General features: G+C 37.0%; 1 protein-coding gene across 1 annotated transcript in view; it reads right to left on the reverse strand.

The window, feature by feature from the left end:
* Positions 1 to 18,219, reverse strand: part of LOC129726853 (heparan-sulfate 6-O-sulfotransferase 1) — a 75,234-nt gene that overhangs the window by 39,665 nt on the left and 17,350 nt on the right. The window contains exon 3 of the mRNA XM_055684009.1: positions 712 to 1,045. Within this exon, the coding sequence (XP_055539984.1) occupies positions 712 to 1,045 (334 nt within the window). The remainder of the gene's footprint in view (positions 1 to 711; positions 1,046 to 18,219) is intronic.

Raw genomic sequence — 18,219 nt, forward strand, 5'->3', positions numbered from 1 at the left:
AACATCTATTTGACACGGCACAATACGAATTAATGTTTTACGGAGCGAATTATATCTAGTGCCTCATGGTGAGCACTGTAATTGAAAAAAAATCATCAGCAAGCCAATTAACTTGAACAACCAAAATTCTCGTTGCTTGTTTAGCATTATTAAAAATGCTTAATGATTTGTAAGTGCTTCGACTCCATGATGCAAGCAAGTCTGTAGCATATCTGCATATCACTGTCCAAATCTAACCGCATTAAAGTTCTCTGTAACTAGTTACTGTACATGTCGACGGTATTTCTAAAAAAATATTCACGTGTTAATCCAATGTGTTCAAAGCATTGAGCATATCAACGAATGAAATATTTTATTTCAGAATAGATTGAAGTTACACGGTAGAAAAGCTGTAATTTCCTTGAAAGTTATTGAAACTAAATTTCAAAACGTGGGTCATGAAAGTAACGTACAATTATTGCCTGCACCACAGTGGCGACTTCTCATTCATCGCTCGGCCAACAATACCACACACATTAAAATTCAGGACCTTATCGAATGCGTTTCCACAATTATTAAAACCAAAAATAAAAGACAATTGATAATTTATCACAGCAAATACCCGGTGTCAAGACGTTTCCAGCTGGCAGTCGACACAAAGAGCGTCGATGAAAGTCGTCATGATAAATTAATCACATCAAAGCAAAGATAAATTCCCATCTCAACACTTACCATTATAGCACGGTGGCAGCTCTTCCGGTGTGGCTGTCCGCCCGAGACACCAGTGCCGAGAGTTCTTCCAAGTTGCCCCGCGTTGCACGTGTCGGAACTCGGATAGATAGCGAGCGATCGGTTCACGCAGCAGAGTAATGTAGAAGTATCGTCGCTTGGCCGTTTCGCCTTCGTTCTTGTCCAGCTCCTGATCGACGCATCCGGTCAGTTCGGTCCAATCTGCATGTAGCCCGCATTTCCAGCCGGTCGAGTAGCGCGAGAAAAGCCAATTTTCATTGCGATGCGGCCGGAAGCAGTAGCACCGTTTCTTCTTTCGCTGACATGTGCACGGTCGCTGCAGCGAAAACAAACAGAAATAGCAAACGAAACATTTACCAAAACGGAAAAGTTGAAATTTGTATTATTTATATACAATTTGTGCATTGAAATAACATACACGTTCATTCAGGTCCCGAGCGAGCGTAGTGAAGGCATCAGCAACTTCCAAACAACAATAAATGCATAATTTAAGCGTATTTTTCATTTCGACCGTATTGGATATGATACTGCTGGAGGAACCGTGAATTGATTGCCCAAGCGGTAAATGCAGTAGAATATCTACTTCTCGTCCGTAACCCTTGCTTAATATTACCAAGAAAACCGGTGAAATGAGACAATGTCGGAGAAAGTCTGCAGTAACCGGAATCGATTGAAATTAATTTGAATAACAAAATTCAAGACTTATTCGTGATTTACAGCTTGGGAAGGGTTTCTATCATTCATATACGTTCAACAGAAGGAGAAGCAAACTTGTGTATATTTTTCTATGATTTATTTTTCATTCTTGTAACATAAACAACCGGTCGGTTGACTCGAATCCGAGAAATGAAGCAATACAAGAAGGGCAATCGAATAAAATGTAGTACATTTGCAAGTGCAACTGAAAATGCATTGTTCGGTGCAATAACATTGAAGACAAACAATTCACTCATTCATGTTATTGCTACCAGGCATGAGCAGTGTTCGATTAGACGACGATTATCAGATGATGACAACGCAGAACGTGCATAGCAAATAAGGTCAAACTGCTGTTGTCAATCGGTTACCACCGCCTTCAATGGTGTTGTGGTATGAAAGGTATAAAAGGGGTTATACGAGATATTGTGTTTAAATTTAAATTTATTTATTCCATTGAAAGTGACATCTCGAAACAACGTAAAATTAGGCAATTACGATGTATTTTTTTAACAATTACAGAGTCTCCCAAGTAACACACGTTGGTATAGAATAGTTGACGTTACCTATTCCATGACATCCATATCACCAGAAAAGCGCAAAACATGAAGGCTAGTAGAACAAGTACCGATAACTGCATGAAAGCAAGCCAACTTGATATAATTAAGTGGCAAAATACATCTCGAGTACTAATACGGCAATGCGCAAATCTGTTGCTATGACAACTGTTAACCAGCGCATGCGCAAATGAGTTGTGTCTGCGCAGTGCAACTAGATCGGCAATTTCTTTTATCAGTGGCAGTTTTAATTGATAATAAAATGATGACAAAAATTAATATTCAACCATTCAAAAAGAGTTGTTCCTTTCGCTTGAATATTGAAATTGTTTTCGCATAGTTTCAACGTTATCTGAATATGAAATCTAACAAAACTAGAAAACGTTGTTAGATGTACAATAACAAAAATCTAAAGAGATATTGGTTACACTGCAAGCGTTTTGTTTATCTTTTGATGGCGCGTCAAAACCGCTTCGAATAAATATAGAAATCGTTCATATAATTTAAATAATAATTTGATCAAGTAATTTTGAGTTAGGTGTTGAATGCTTCGACTACTGTACGAAGGAAAAGCATTCTACAGGTACGTAGTTTTGTTATTAGATTGTGTAATGTCTTACGAAAAGACCAAGTGATAGTGATTGTCATTCTTGAACTCATGTTATTAAAAACATCTCCAAAACCAGAAAAAAGAGCTTGTTTTCGAAATGCGGTTGTATTACTGATGAAAAACAACTTCAAACACAATATAATAACACAAGTTTTCAATTGCGCTTGTAGTACACTTATATGACTACTTTAGTTGTTACTTATTTTCTAACATGTTTTGTGTGTTACTTGGGCTGTAATATTTTGAAATCTAAATATTAGTTGTTAGAGAAGTATTTCCTCAGAAATTAATCCGAGAATTTTTAGCTTGGATAGTAAACAGATCGATTTCGCGCCAACTCGACCAGATATTTGCAGCACTCACTCAGAATTCAATTAAACTTTCTGGGTGTGTGGGCCTTACTAAAGCAAGCTACTTTTTCTTGAAAATTTATCTGGACCAACACATAATCAATAATATAAGCGTCTTTTTACCCATCTTTAAAAAAACAGATCTTAAATCGGACAAAAACTGAGCTCAAAACGGAGATTCTACGAAAACGGTTTGGGTTTCTAGTATATGGTTCTAGTATATTTCACAAAGCAAAATAACATCGAGCGTATAGAGCTTAAATGGTAATGCGCCAAGGCGTCGTACACAATTTACCTAACGCATTAAGGGGGGAGGGAGTTGAGTTTGCGATACTTATTGTGACATAGGGAGGAGGGGGTAGTTGAAACAGTTACGTAACTGTGATTTTGCTTCGAAATCAAAATTTGTTGGGGGTTAAGCGTTACGTAATTTTAGGGGGGGAGTCATACTAAACGTTACTTATCGTTACATAGGGGGGAGGGGGTCTAAAATCCGGGTTTTTAGCGTTACGGAATTTGTGTACGACGCCCAATGTCTAGAAGTGATAGTCTAATTATGTCTTATATTGTGTAAAAAATCCTCAGAAATAGATTGGTAGGTATCTGATATCAGCAACATGTTAATTCTGCCTCAATTCCCCTATACTGCCGTGAAACGCATATCAGTCCCATCTGCGAAATCATCGAACGGAGAAAAATGCGATAAAAGATCTCGAATAATTCAATAAAATACGATCCGCTCGGAATATTAATGTTTTTTCTTCTCAGATTGATGGATTTTAATGTTTATGTTACTTTCGTTTCATAACAAGTCAGTTTATAACAATTACAATCGAATAAATTATAGTGGGACTAATATGCGATTATTTTGCATTACAGCGTGTGAAATAATCGTTTCACAATCCCAGTCTTTATGACCACTGAGAATGAATCAGTTTGTCGCTGTTTATAGTTATCAAACTTGTTAATTTTGCTTGAAGAGAATCATTCTTAAAGTGCAAAAATATTGTTTATTCTCGTGTAAAATATCCTCGTCCTCGTGTAAAATATCCTCGTGCTTGTTACGCATATGAAGATAGCTTTGTTGAAAATTGTCTCAATTTGGATCTGGTTCTTTTTGATGACCTTTTTTTTATTTTTTCGTGTAGTTTTATTCAACATTAACAAGAAAGAATAGAATGTCATGGAAAAAAGAATTTGAACTTTGAATATAAGCGTTATTTTTTATAATATTCATTGTGGGACTGGTATGCGATTACTTTTAAGATAGGTCAAACTGACCTGATATTTTTTGAAAATTTTTCAGAACAAACTATGTTATTTTTCACATTTATTTTGTAAAGCATTGCCGATTCTAGCCTCCGATGGTTATAACTCAAAATCGACGAAAATTTAGATGGGACTGATATGCGTTTTACGGCAGTATACTACTAAAATAGGATTATCTCGACGTTAGATTGACTTATTTGCAATCTGTTTAATGAAATATCAAGAGTGTAAGCGATACTCAAAGATACAATAACACGTTGCCTTCACATGATCCTCCCCCTTTTACGGGGAAGGGATCGCATTTTTGGTCAAGACCGGTCAGAACATAAAAATCTCTATTTAAGTTGCATAGTAGGCAATGTATGTGATTTCGAGGATGCGAAAAATGAACACGGATTGAGGGTGTAATTTAGACTTAGAAAAAATTTCCCTCGTCCAGAATTCGACACGAACCCGCAATCTGCACTGTCTCCGGTATGGTGTTTTGGCCAATTAAACTACTGGGAGAGGTTTTTTCCCTAAGACCAATATCGATCACCCTTCACAATTGCATCGTCGTTTGGACGAGGGAAATTTTTTCTAAGTCTAAATCACACCCTCAGCCCGTGTTCATTTTTCGCATCCTCAAAAAAATCACATACGTTGCCTACTTTGGCTGACAAACAATAGGTTTGAATGGCACAATCTCACCCCACTGACACAATCTCATTACGGCTTACGGTACTCAACTGATGTAATATTCGGTGAAATTCCCGGTTTTTCCCTGTTCTAAACAATTCCAGCTTTTTTCCCGGTTGGGTGGCCATCCTGCGTTTATATGTAGGAATTCTCTAAAAAGAGGCATTCTGGAGGGAAAAGGCGTGTTTGAGGAAAATAATACATTTCATGTTTTTTTCAAGGCGATTTTTTTCTGAAAAGTTGTTTAATATTGTGAAACCTAAACTTTACGTCATTTTAATCAAATAAAAACACTGAAATGTGGTTAATTCAATTTATTAGGCATTCCATCATATTGACATGGCCTGATTACAACGTTTTTTTCAATTCACTCGCTTATTGGCTGCCGCTCCCTAATCCCCGGGATACCGTCTACTTCCCGCCAAATCTCGCTTCACCTGGTCTACCCATGTTGCCGCTGCACCCTTGGTCGTCCTCTTTCTACCGGTTTCGAGGCAAACACTATCTTCGCAGGGCATTTGCCCGGTATTCTTGCAACATGCCCTGTCCAGCATATCCGTATAGCATCTGTTAGACCGTCACTGCGTGTGGAATCCCTAGTAGGCACGACTTCCGCTGATAATACGACTCCGGATCTCACGACTGGTATCATTGTCCTAAATTACCAGTGAGCCAAGATAGACAAACTCGTCGACTATCTCGAACTCATCGCCGTCCATCGTAATGCTACTGCCTAGGCGTTTTCGGTCGGCTTCGGTTCCACTGATTAGCATAAAGTTCGTTTTAGACGTATTTATCTGTAACCCAATCCTAGCTGCTACTTGTTTTAGTCTGGTGTACTGGTGCCACCGCCGCAGCTGTTCTGTCGATAATGACCATGTCACCAGCAAAGCAAACAAATTGACTGGATTTGTTGGGAATCGTTATCTACGTGTTGATGTTCGCTGGATTGATTAAACCCTGTAGCGCAATGTTGAATAGGAGGCAGGAGAAACCATCACCCTGTCGAAGCCACCTGCGGAATTCGAATGGACCCGGCAATCAACCCGAAATCCGTCCTATCAGCTTCCTCGGAAAGCCGTTTTCGTCCATGACCTTCCATAGCGTTCTGTTCGGTCGGTACTGTCATACGCGGCTTTGAAGTCGATGGTTCTGTATTCACGTCATTTCTGGAGGATCTGCCGTTTATCGCCTTTCTCATAGATAGGGCAGATAACCCCGTGTCCACTCCTCTGATAGCTGTGCTGTATCCCAAATTCTTGAAATCATTAACTTTGCCTATCGTTAAGGCTGACACGTCCACTACGTTTGTCGCACCATTTTTTTCGCCGTCATGGTCCTCGGCGTTTATCGAAGTGCTGCTTCCACCTTTCGGTCACCTCACGATTGTCCATCAGAGTACTACCATCTTTATCCCGGCACATTTTGGCTCGCGGCACAGAGCCTCTACGGAAGCCTGCAGGCGGCATTTTTTCACCTGGAAGATTTGCGTTCGCTACATCTTTTTCTGTCTGTGTCTTTCTACGTTCTGACAAGTGGCACTGCGAACCTTAGCCGCCCGAAGACGTTCTTCTCATCAATCACCCTCCTACATTCGTCGTCGAACAACTTGTTTCGTTGCGTTCGTCCCACATGATGTTCTCCGCTACGCTTTTGATTGCTGTTTGGATAGTGTTCCAACAGTCCTCGAGAGGAGCTTCCTCCAGATGGTCCTTATACGGAAGTGCAGCTTCGAGCGAATGCGCGTAGTTTTCGGCGACGTTTGGCTGCTTCAGTCGCACGAGATCTGACCGGTGCGGGTGTCAGTACCAAATGTTGTTAATAACGGAGAGTTTTGAATGCATCTTAACCATCACCAGGTAGTGGTCCGAGTCAACGTTAGCGCTCCTATAGGATCAGACGTCAACAATCAATCAGAACGTGGTCGATCTGTGTTTCTATCTGATTTGTGCTGGAAGCTGGTACTACGTACCATACGACCATGTTTTTGGAGGCGGCAAAGTCGATAAGTGTTGGACCCAATTCGTTGGTCAGCTGGTGTACGCTGAACCTTTCAATCGCCGGTTTGTGCTCCTTCTCCTGGCCGATCTTAGCGTTGAAATCCTCGATGACGATCTTGATATCATGTTTTGGGAAGTAGTCGTACTTACGCTCCAACTCCGCGTAGAATTTATACTCCCGAGGTGAGGGTTGCGCAGGTTTATGATAGTGATGTTGAAGAACCGGCCCTTGATTTTCAACCTGCACATTCGAGGGCTGATTGGCCACCACCCATTTACTATAAAAGCTGTGTCCAGCTCATGTGTGTTGCCGCAGCTCTAGTAAATGGCATAACCATCCCAGAAACCCCGGAACGTACGTACCATTGAGCCCTTCCAGCACAAGTGCTACAACGTCGAACCTGCGGGATTCCAATACTTCGGAAATTGTGCTCGCATCGCATTATTGTGCTATCTTGGAGATCAGCAGTTCCATGTTCCATTCCAATCGTTAGTCCGTTTTCGTCGCGTAGATTTATGCCGATTGTTCCAGTCCGAATTTCTGTGTTCCTCGATCACTTGTGAGTATTTTACGATGGTGGCTTGTGAGGCCCGCACACCAATTCCCTGTCTCGCCGGAGAGCCATCGCACAGTGGGGAATCGCTGGCCATCAGCCAAAAAAAAAATTTATCGTTAGCTGTTTCATAATATTTTTCCTTTATTGCTATAACATTCAAGTGTCTAAATCCAAAATTTGGGCGCAATATCATGAAATCTGAATTTTTTTTATGACTTTTCAAAGCTTGGCGAATTGACGTTTTTTGTCTTTTTTTTTTAAAGTTCATTACTTTGAAACGCTCTGTAGCTTCAATGATTGCTTGGATTTGTTTGACGTCAAAGGAAAAGTTGTTGTAAATATTGTGCAAAACAAACCCTTTTCATTAGATATTGCAAAATTTGGTCATAGTAAGCCTGACACTAGAAAAACATTTAAAAAACGTGATTTTTTGTAGAAAGGTAGCTAAAAAGTTTAGTTGCCGCAGTTTGCCACGGTTGTGACTACATTCAAAATTTAGGTAAAAACGTAAGCTTTCAAATGCATATTGTCCGCTGTAGCGCAAAACTGCGCAAATTGTCACTTTAGTAAAGGAAGCGATAGCAGATTTTTTTAGTTTTTATTTTTGAAGTTGAAATTTCATCCAGGATTATTTTAATCATAACCATGACACCCCAATAATGAAAATTTATGATATCGAACTCAATTTGTAAGGATAAAATATAAATTTGGACAAAAATCACAAAATGTATCAATGAAAAGTTATAAAATAAGTGATAAACAAGAAAATAATAAACAAATCTTTATGAAATTTTAATTATGTCAAACTTTATCACTTTCTGCAAATTTAAAACAATATTAAAAACATTCAGCCCTTTTCAATTTATGATCATGAAATTCGCTAAACTGATGGAAGTGTCAAATACTAGCAGCAAATTCATACCATCAAACTTCGGCTAACAATAGCCCGTTTGAAGATTGCACTCGTCAGTGCGTCTTGAACTGTCCTACAGATCAGACGATTCTTCGGTTGCTAGTGGACTGGTCTTTGACTGCCTATAGCTTCAAAGTTTGTGTTTTGTCAGTGTGTCTTTTAAAGACTACCTGAAAGTTATTTCCCATCAGTCTTTCTCAAGACTACCTACTTTTGAATTTAACATTTGTTTTAACTTTTTTCGTATCCCCTGAAATGGCTGGACGGAAAAAGAAACCTCGCATCGCTGCGGGGAGGAAAAGAGAGGCATCTCTTTCTGACACTTCGAGTGTCTGTAGTGACAATCCTTTTGATATTTTGCCTGAGCAAGAAGCTGGTGAAATGGAAGTTATTAATAATGAAACTATACAAAATATAAAATCTTTAAAAGAGGAGAAAGTTCCACCTATTGTGGTAACTATTTCTTCTGAATTTAATATATTCAAAAAGGAACTTTCAACGTTTGTTTCTGACGTTAAAGTTACCTATCAAATTGGCCGTAGAGGTGAATGCCGCTTATTAGCCGACTCAGTAAAGGGTCGTGATCGTCTTGTTCAGTATTTAACTGACAAGATGTACAAATTTTTTACATATGACACCAAGAACGCCAAGCCGTTCAAGGTTGTCTTGAAAGGTCTCACCAACGATCAAACCGTTGATGAGATCGAACTTACTTTAACAGAATTACTTGGTATAGCCCCTACCCAAGTAATTCTAATGAAATAAAAATCACGAGGCGAAAACAGTCAGAGAAGTGGAATTTCCCTTGTTAATTATTTAATTCATTTTAACCGCAATGAGGTTAACAACTTAAAATTTTTTGAAAAAGCACATGCTTTGTATAATGTGCGTGTAAAGTGGGAAATTTATAGGAAATATGGCGGAGGTGAAAAGCATATCACCCAATGCCGTACTTGCCAACGTTATGGCCATGGTTCCAAATTCTGTAACATGGACCAAAAATGTCTTAATTGTGGAGACTCTTCTCACAAAAAGGACACATGTCCTGTGAAAGAGAGTAAAAATTTTCGCTGTGCGAATTGTAACGGCAACCATATGTCAAATTTTTATCAATGCCCAGTCCGTTTAGCAATTGTTAAGGCAAGGCAAGGTAAACAAAATTCAATTTCTCAATTAAAACCAACTTCAAAACAAAATTCTCCAAGCGTACCAGTGGCGCATAGTTTACCTACTCCTTTGCATACCCGTTTAACTTATGCACAGCTTACAGGTAGTTCGAACATTATACCGCCTAGTGTTGGTAGTTCGAAAATGACCGTTAATATGGGTAAGCAAAACACGCTAGAAAAGAATTGTACACCTATCACTCCAGCTAATATTGCAACCGAAAATATTTTTTCTAATGTCAACTGCCTGGGGCCTATTACGGCAGGTAAACTTTCTTTTTTGCAACAGGCAATGTTCGATCTTATGAACGCCATGTTGCAGGCAAAATCAATGTTTGAAGCCATTCAAATAGGCACAAATTTTACTATTAAAATTGTTTCTAATTTAAAATTCAGCAATGATTTTAAATAAACCGATCAAAATATTAAATTGGAATGCTCGCTCATTGAAGGCCAATGAAAATGAGCTTTTTGATTTTTTAACAGTAAATAATGTGCATATTGCCATTATTACTGAAACATTTTTGAAACCTAACATAAAATTAAAATATGATCCCAATTACGTGGTTCATAGATTTGATAGGATTCAGGGTTCCGGCGGTGGAGTTGCAATTGTTATTCATCGCCGAATCAAACATCGTGCTCTTACCCATCTTGAGACGAAAGTTATTGAAACTTTGGGAATTGAAGTTCAAACTGAACTTGGGATTTTATTTATTGCCGCAGCATATTTACCATTTCAATGCACACGCGAGCTCAAAAATTATTTTAAAGGTGATTTACAAAAACTCACCAGAAATCGTTCGAAATTTTTCATAATCGGCGATTTTAACGCTAAACATCGTTCATGGAATAATTCTCAAAGTAATTCCAATGGCAAAATTTTATTCAATGATTGTTCTTCAGGATACTATTCTATTTTGTCTCCGATTAGTCCTACATGCTTTTCTTCTGTAAGAAACCCTTCAACAATTGATTTGGTGCTAACAGATCAAAGTCATGTATGTAGTGATTTGATCACACATGCTGACTTTGATTCTGACCATCTTCCAATAACTTTTTCTTTATCACATAAATCAGTTTTAAACCCTATGAGCTCTGTTTTTAATTATAACAAGGCTAATTGGGAAAGATACAAAACTCATATTGAGAGAAATTTCAATAATGAGCTTGATTTGCAAAACGAAGTGAATATTGATTCCGCTTTGGAAGCATTAAAATGTGCAATTGTTGATGCCAGGAATTATTCTGTTTCAAAGGCTCAAGTGAAATTTGATTCATCAATAATTGATCAAAATTTTGAGACTAAAGTTGAAAAATTGAAACCATATTCAAAACCATTTTCGAAGTTGTCGAAGATTCTTAAGAAACCTTCAAAGCCTATTCCAGTTCTAAAAGATGGTGAACGTTTTCTTGTATCCAATGAACCAAAGGCTCAAAGACTTGCTCAGCAGTTTGAGAGTGTTCATAACTCAAATTTGAATTTTGTGAGTCCAATTGAAAATGAAGTCACACGTCAATATGATTTAATTTCTTCCCAGAATTTTTTACCTGCAGAAATAATTTAAACTAACTTGAATGAGATTAAATCAATTATTAAAAATTTCAAAAATATGAAAGCACCTGGTGACGATGGAATCTTTAATGTACTAATCAAACATCTCCCTGAGAGCACAATGGAATTTTTAGTGAAAATTTTCAATTGCTGTTTCAAAATTGCATATTTTCCCAAATTATGGAAAAATGCAAAAATTACTCCCATTTTAAAACCGGATAAGAACCCAGCTGAAGTTTCAAGTTATCGACCAATCAGTTTGCTTTCTTCAATAAGTAAACTGTTTGAGAGAATTATTCTTAACAGAATGATGTCACACATCAACGAAAATTCAATTTTTGCAAATGAACAGTTTGGATTTCGCCATGGGCATTCCACAACTCATCAATTGCTCAGAGTTACTAATATGATACGAGCTAACAAATCTGAAGGTTATTCCACTGGAGCTGCTCTTTTAGACATAGAAAAAGCATTCGACAGTGTTTGGCATAAAGGTTTGATTGCGAAATTGCAAACTTTTAATTTTCCAATTTTCCTAATCAAAATTTTAAAAAAATATCTTACTGATCGAACTCTGCAGGTTGTCTATCAGAATTCAAAATCTGATAGATTTTCTGTCAGAGCAGGTGTACCTCAAGGTTCAGTCTTGGGTCCAGTCCTGTACAACATATTCACTTCAGATCTTCCTGATTTGCCTCCAGGATGCACAAAGTCATTGTTCTGCGATGACACAAGCATTTCCGTAAAAGGAAAAAGTCTTCGTGTCATATGCAGTCGATTGCAGAAAAGTTTAGATATTTTTTCTTCCTACTTGCAAAAGTGGAAAATCTCTCCCAATGCTTCTAAAACTCAAATGATAATTTTTCCGCATAAGCCTAGGGCTTCTTTCCTCATGCCAAACAATAAGCACGTTGTCAAGATGAATGGGGTTATTTTAAGTTGGTCCGACAAGGTTAAGTACTTGGGACTAATTTATGATAAAAAACTTATTTTCAAAGAGCACATTGAGAGTATACAAGCCAAGTGCATCAAATATACGAGATGTTTATATCCTCTCATTAACAGGAATTCTAAACTTTGTTTAAAGAACAAACTTTTGATTTACAAACAATTTTTTAGACCAGCAATGCTTTATGCAGTACCGATCTGGTCAAGTTGCTGTTCAACAAGGAAGAAAACGCTCCAAAGGATTCAGAATAAAATTTTGAAAATGATTTTGAAGCGTCCTCCTTGGTTTGGTTCACTCGAATTACATAGACTTACTGGTGTTGAACCATTAGAAGCTATGTCAAATAAAATTATTAAAAATTTTCGACAAAAATCGTTGCAATCCTCAATTGCTACGATAAGCTCTCTTTATAGCCAATAAGTTAGCAATTAAGTTAGTTGTAAGTTTACTTCCCCTTTCCTGACAAGTAGGTTTAAATCCCTACGAATTATAAGTCCTGATTGCGAAAGCAAACAAATCCTAACAATTAAAATTACAAATTTCTAACAGTGTTGAGAAGTCACCATTTGTGATTGGACACACATACTCATTATTTACTAATATTTATCATAAATACTTAAGCTACTAACAAATCCCCCCTTAAAAAAAAAAAAAAAAAAGATTTCACTCGTTTGCATACAAAAGTAAAGCACACATTTTGCTTTATGAGAAAAAAACAAAGAACAATCGTCGCCCTCCGCATCTTTTCGTATTCATTTAGAACGTTGTGTCATTCCAGTGTCGTGGTTTTCAAATTCATAAATTCGTTGAATTTTATTATGGAGCCTTCAACTTTAGCGGCACCTCCTAATTTAATGTCTAGTAAGCTGTCAATGCATGGTATTATACATGTATTTAAATATCCTCTCTCAACCATAGAAACCGGATTAGGAAGAAAACATATATATGAAACAATGAAACATCGAAAATTACTAGAAGAAATGAAAATTGCAGCGAAAGAATTTTTTCCTGCTGATAAGTATAATGAACTGAGTTTAAGTATAATGAAATTTTCTGGAAACAATTCAACACGAGATTTAAGCGATCACAGCGGAAGATGATGATGCTGATGATGATTTTTACAATTTGTAATTAGTTTGTATCGCCTATGTTGTTTTGGTTTATTAAAAAAAATATTTGTATTTAGGCAAATTTGTTTAATTCAAGGGGTCGTCCATAAATTACGTATTTTTTATGAGGAGGACGCCCGGTGGCACTACTTGTAGTCAAAGATCATATAATTCTATAAAGAAGGAAAAAAGTGCCAAAAAATATTAAAAATTGGGTTTCGTGCTTTAAGGACGGCCCCAAACAAAAAATGGATGCCAATTTCGTGTTCAGCGCCCTAAAGTTATGTAAATACCAAGTTTTTGTCGCATTTATCGACACTTTTTTTGCTTGGCCAGTCTTTGTATGGAGTCGCCCCACTGTGCATCGTGCACAACGGCGGTTCGAGGACGGTAATCGGTAGCCCCTAACCTGGAGTATAGACGCCGTTTTGAACCGCTCCTAACATGGAGGATAGACGCACGGAAACTTTGTTATGTATATCTGTTTAAAATATATTGTTTTTCTTTTTATTTTTGACGAAAAAAAAAAATCAAAATGCAATGGAAAATAAAACCTTAAAAGGAACCCAAAATATCAGCTAAAGTCTAATAAAAGAGACCCTGTAAATCAGTAAGTTAACAAAGTCACCTTAGGGTTATTTCGATTTACTTGGCCAACTGAGGTAAGTGATAAAATAAATTTCACGGAAGCGCAGTGATTTGAATAGAATTTCAATATCCTAGGTTCGAGATCTTACTACTTGAGTCGAGTTTTTCGAGCAAGTTTACACTTTTGTTATCAGTACGACAATAGCAAAGAAATTTGGACAAGAACACTCATTTTTTTAGAATTTGATTCAAATAACTTATGAAAAATAAAAAAACGAAAGAGATAGGGTATCGAACGTCTTCGTCAGTGATTTTCTTCGGCCCCCTTTTGCATAAGATTGCTGCAGAAAAACTGCCGAAGAAAACCACTGACGAAGACGTTCGATACCCTAGTTTCGAGAAAATAAATGCTGCATTATTTTCAACATAATTTTTAAATAGTGTGCCAAAATTTTTGTGTATGAAAATTTAGTAAACATAGTGCACAGAATCTGTATTTCAGATCATCCCGTTGAGAAACTATTTTTTCACGACATGCTTGAAAAAAGGAATATGAATTGAACGACTTTTTTATGTTCAATTTATTTTTTACCAACAGTTAAGATAAAAATTCTGTTTGATTACTATTTAATATGATTTCATAGGAAACTCTTGACTTTTTCTCTTCCACATGTTTTTGCATGAATTGATTTAAATACTTACAACGTTTTCTTTGTGATTATTTCTAACGCATTTGCAGTTTTTAATGTTTTGCAAAATCCCATCCGGATCAAAGATAGTTGTTGACAAAGTTTGGTTTAACTGTCAAATAATTAACCTCAATTTGATTTTAAGTGCAAATGGTTTGCACTGATGTTATTATGCTTATTAAGAAAATTAATTAATTATCAAGTAACTTCCAGACTAGTAAATAAACATGCAGCAAAGTCACATGTTGACATTAGCAAATTTAAAAATCGCAAGGCTGGCCGAAATGTAGAATTCGCCATAACGACAACAGTTATAGAAGAAAATAATAGAAACATAAAACGGTGCCGTATACGATCTGATTTTTGCTGCATATGTTTCATTTGGGTGCTCACACCATATAAATTTAGATTAAATTTATACGAACGCTATTTCACATAACAATAAACAGGAAACGAGATAGTTAGATATGTATAAATAAGCAGTAACGAATCCGTCACCACAAATGGCTGTTCTAAGCTCATAATATGATAATGTGAGATTTTATGTCAACTTCAACTTTCAGTTGGATGATCTATAATGTAGTAAAATTTATATCGCATGCTGCGTACATGAAATGTTTACTTTCCTAAGGCTACTTGAATTTACATGTATTACCCATTGTTGTCTTTGGTTGAATTATAAAGCAATATCAACATGCCTTTTCATAATCTAGTACACATTTCAGAAATGATCTCTAAGGTTTTGATAGACCATTTCCGAACTCCATATAAATAACTGGCATATTATAATACATAAATCATATCATATGCTATTCGTCACCTTTTATAACAATAGCTCATTCTTCATTTCCTCTGCCATTCGTTGGAAATATTGACGTTTCCTTAGCTCGCGGTGCACTTAAAAAATATCACATTCGCACAATCTGCCGTTCTATGCATCTATTATATTCTCTCGTACGAATCGTCGCAAGTGTACTAATTTGTTCCCTTCTAGATTACATTTTCAGAGAAGCAATAAATTCAGCACCATTAACCACCTGAACTGGGTTGCACGTAATTGCGGTTGTGTTGAGGATGCGCTACTGGTGTGTACTGATAAATCCGACAAAACCGAAACTAGCAACCATGTGTTATGAGCTGTAAAGAACCAAATAATGCGCTACCGACAATATGAGAACATAACAACAAGGGAAGAAAAAGAATTGGTGCACCAATTGACAAACGAATCACGTCTCAATACTCAAAATATTCAAATTTGATGCAGTCTACATTTGCTCATGATCACCATAAAATCTGAAGATGGTTGTGTCGTTCGCGGTAAACCCGGCACCCATAACGCAAAAATCGTCATCATAGCGTTGAAGGAGTCTGAGCGGGTGGCAGGACAAGAATCAGGCAAAGTGCATTAATGTATGCATGAGTCGGTTGCATCCGAGCGTCGTTCGTTGCAGACATCGTTTGCATAGTCTCGGCACCACTCGCGCCATCACTGCAATGCAATGCGATGCAATCGATCTTTATCATTCTCTGAACTCTGATCCGTGTGGCGTGCACTTTCATAATATTTTAACGGAACGAATGCCGCGTAGAATACATTCACGACTAGAAATTGTTTTGCGACCGTAAGGTAATTTTCCGCTCACAGGTATATTGGTTGCATATTTTTACATCATCATTGGCAGCTATGCTTGTACATTTTTAATGCCTTGAATGCTTTCGTGTGCCATTCGAAAACCACTTCGAATAACTCTCGATGACTGCACCTGTCAGCATTGGATTGTCGGCGTATTTTGACATTAGATTGTTTCGTTGCCATTCATTCATTATGAATTATGAATAAGACTATGCTAAGAGAATAGTCTGCTTCAACATACTAATTTAAACAATGAAATTTCATCTAAACGACCGGTTTTGATTGAATATGTGTTCTGCTACTGTTATATTTACTCTAGTTTTCTGAGAAATTGTTCTCATAGACATTTGTCAAACTAAAATCACTGAAATTCGATGATTTATTTCTGCTTGCCACCATAGAAAATGCCAACATAGTTCATCTCCCTGTCACACCCACTTGTCGTCGGAAAATGCCAAAACCAATTTGGGGACGAAGAATTCTTGCGCTCACAACTTCACCGAAGGGGAGCAACACACAATGTTCTACCGAAAGTTGTCGATTTCTGTTGCCAGAGGCCTTTCAGTTTCAGCATATTGCTTGTTACGGTATGAAATAAAAACACGAATTAATCTACCTAGCGATGTGAACTGGCCTATCTTAAATAAACTTTAATAATGTTTTGTGATTATTTTTTCAAGGCCTGATAAATTTGGATCTAAATAATTGTTTCAATCAAACAAAGGAACTAGTGCACGGCTACAACTAATGTTTATAATTAAAATTGTCCGATTTGACTATTAGAGACGAAGTTGTGGTGCTTGGTGTTTCTTACAATTCTAGTGTCTTTTCGCTAAACCTAAGTTTTAGTTAGCGGTGTAGTAATTTCGTTAATTTTTTTTGAACTGGTTAGCGAATTTCTAGCGTCGCTCAAACTTTGGCCAACACCAACACCAATCACTAATTCGCTAAATTTGTAGAGAAGTGACTCAACTTAACAAACTGTGAAATAAAAAAAATGTCTCAATTTTAACACTTTTCAATTGTCATTCTCGATTTCCAAAAAATACTCCAGAATATTTTTTTTTCTAGAACAAAAGTTAGAAAAAGAAAACCCGTGGAAAACCGCGTAAAGTTTAAAAAACGCGTGAAAAACTCCAAAAATAGAGAATCCGACAAATATAATATAATTACGAAACATAGAAAATACGTTTTTTAGCGCATCCAGAATAAAATTTCACTGAAAATTAGGGCAATAACTTCTTCATAACGATTTTGTTACATTTTTAAACATTCTGCATTCGTTCTTTAATTGAAAATTATTCGCATCGAGCTTGACTCATATCGGTATACAAAACTCAAATTGCAGCAGATATGCTTACTATTGAACTGCCATCCTACGCATAATTATGCCATTGTCCATCAGTAAACACCAGTGCCGAAAAAAAATTGTTTTATTTCGCATATTTTACAACAGCACTATAGTAAACCGGGGGACTTGATTACACAGGGTAAAGTAGATCTTTTTTTTCTCAACCACTTCGCCGAGGTAAATAGAGATAAAAAGTTAAAGTCTTTAGCAAAGTTTTTGACGAAGATGTCCCTTACGTAATGGTAGCGTATACAACAATAATTACATTGATGTTAAAAACTGTAAGATGGTTTAGTACTCACTGCACAGTTGGCCAAACATTTCAAAGTTAACGATCAATATAAGGCTCGCGTTGCTTCATTTACAAATGACTAGCTTATTCGGCAAACTTCGTTCCGCTTTCTAAATTGATTCCGAATACAACCAAAAATTGACCTTACGATTTGTTTATAGTCTGCAAACGTATGATAAATCGGACATTGGCAGGGCCGGATTAAGGGTTGTGGGGGCCCGGGGGCCAAGTAATATGTTGAGTCCCCTTCTCAGTTGTCAAAATTTCAATTAAGGAACATGTCACACAAAAATAAAAGTTAAAGAAAGGTTATAAAAAGATTGTGTTTGTTTTGTCTAAATTCCAGTTTTTTTTTAAGTGTCACAAATTTTTTTGTTGGAAGTGAACTTTCGTGGGAGCCCGGGGGCCATGGCCCCCTTGACCCCCTCCCCCCTAAATTCGGCTACGGACAAATCGTTTGAAATGATTGCGTTTATGTGAATGAGAACATCCTCGCATTTTGGTATCTGTATACATCACCTCGATTTT

Source organism: Wyeomyia smithii, chromosome 3 (assembly GCF_029784165.1).
Source record: "Wyeomyia smithii strain HCP4-BCI-WySm-NY-G18 chromosome 3, ASM2978416v1, whole genome shotgun sequence".
NCBI classification, from domain to species: domain Eukaryota; kingdom Metazoa; phylum Arthropoda; class Insecta; order Diptera; family Culicidae; genus Wyeomyia; species Wyeomyia smithii.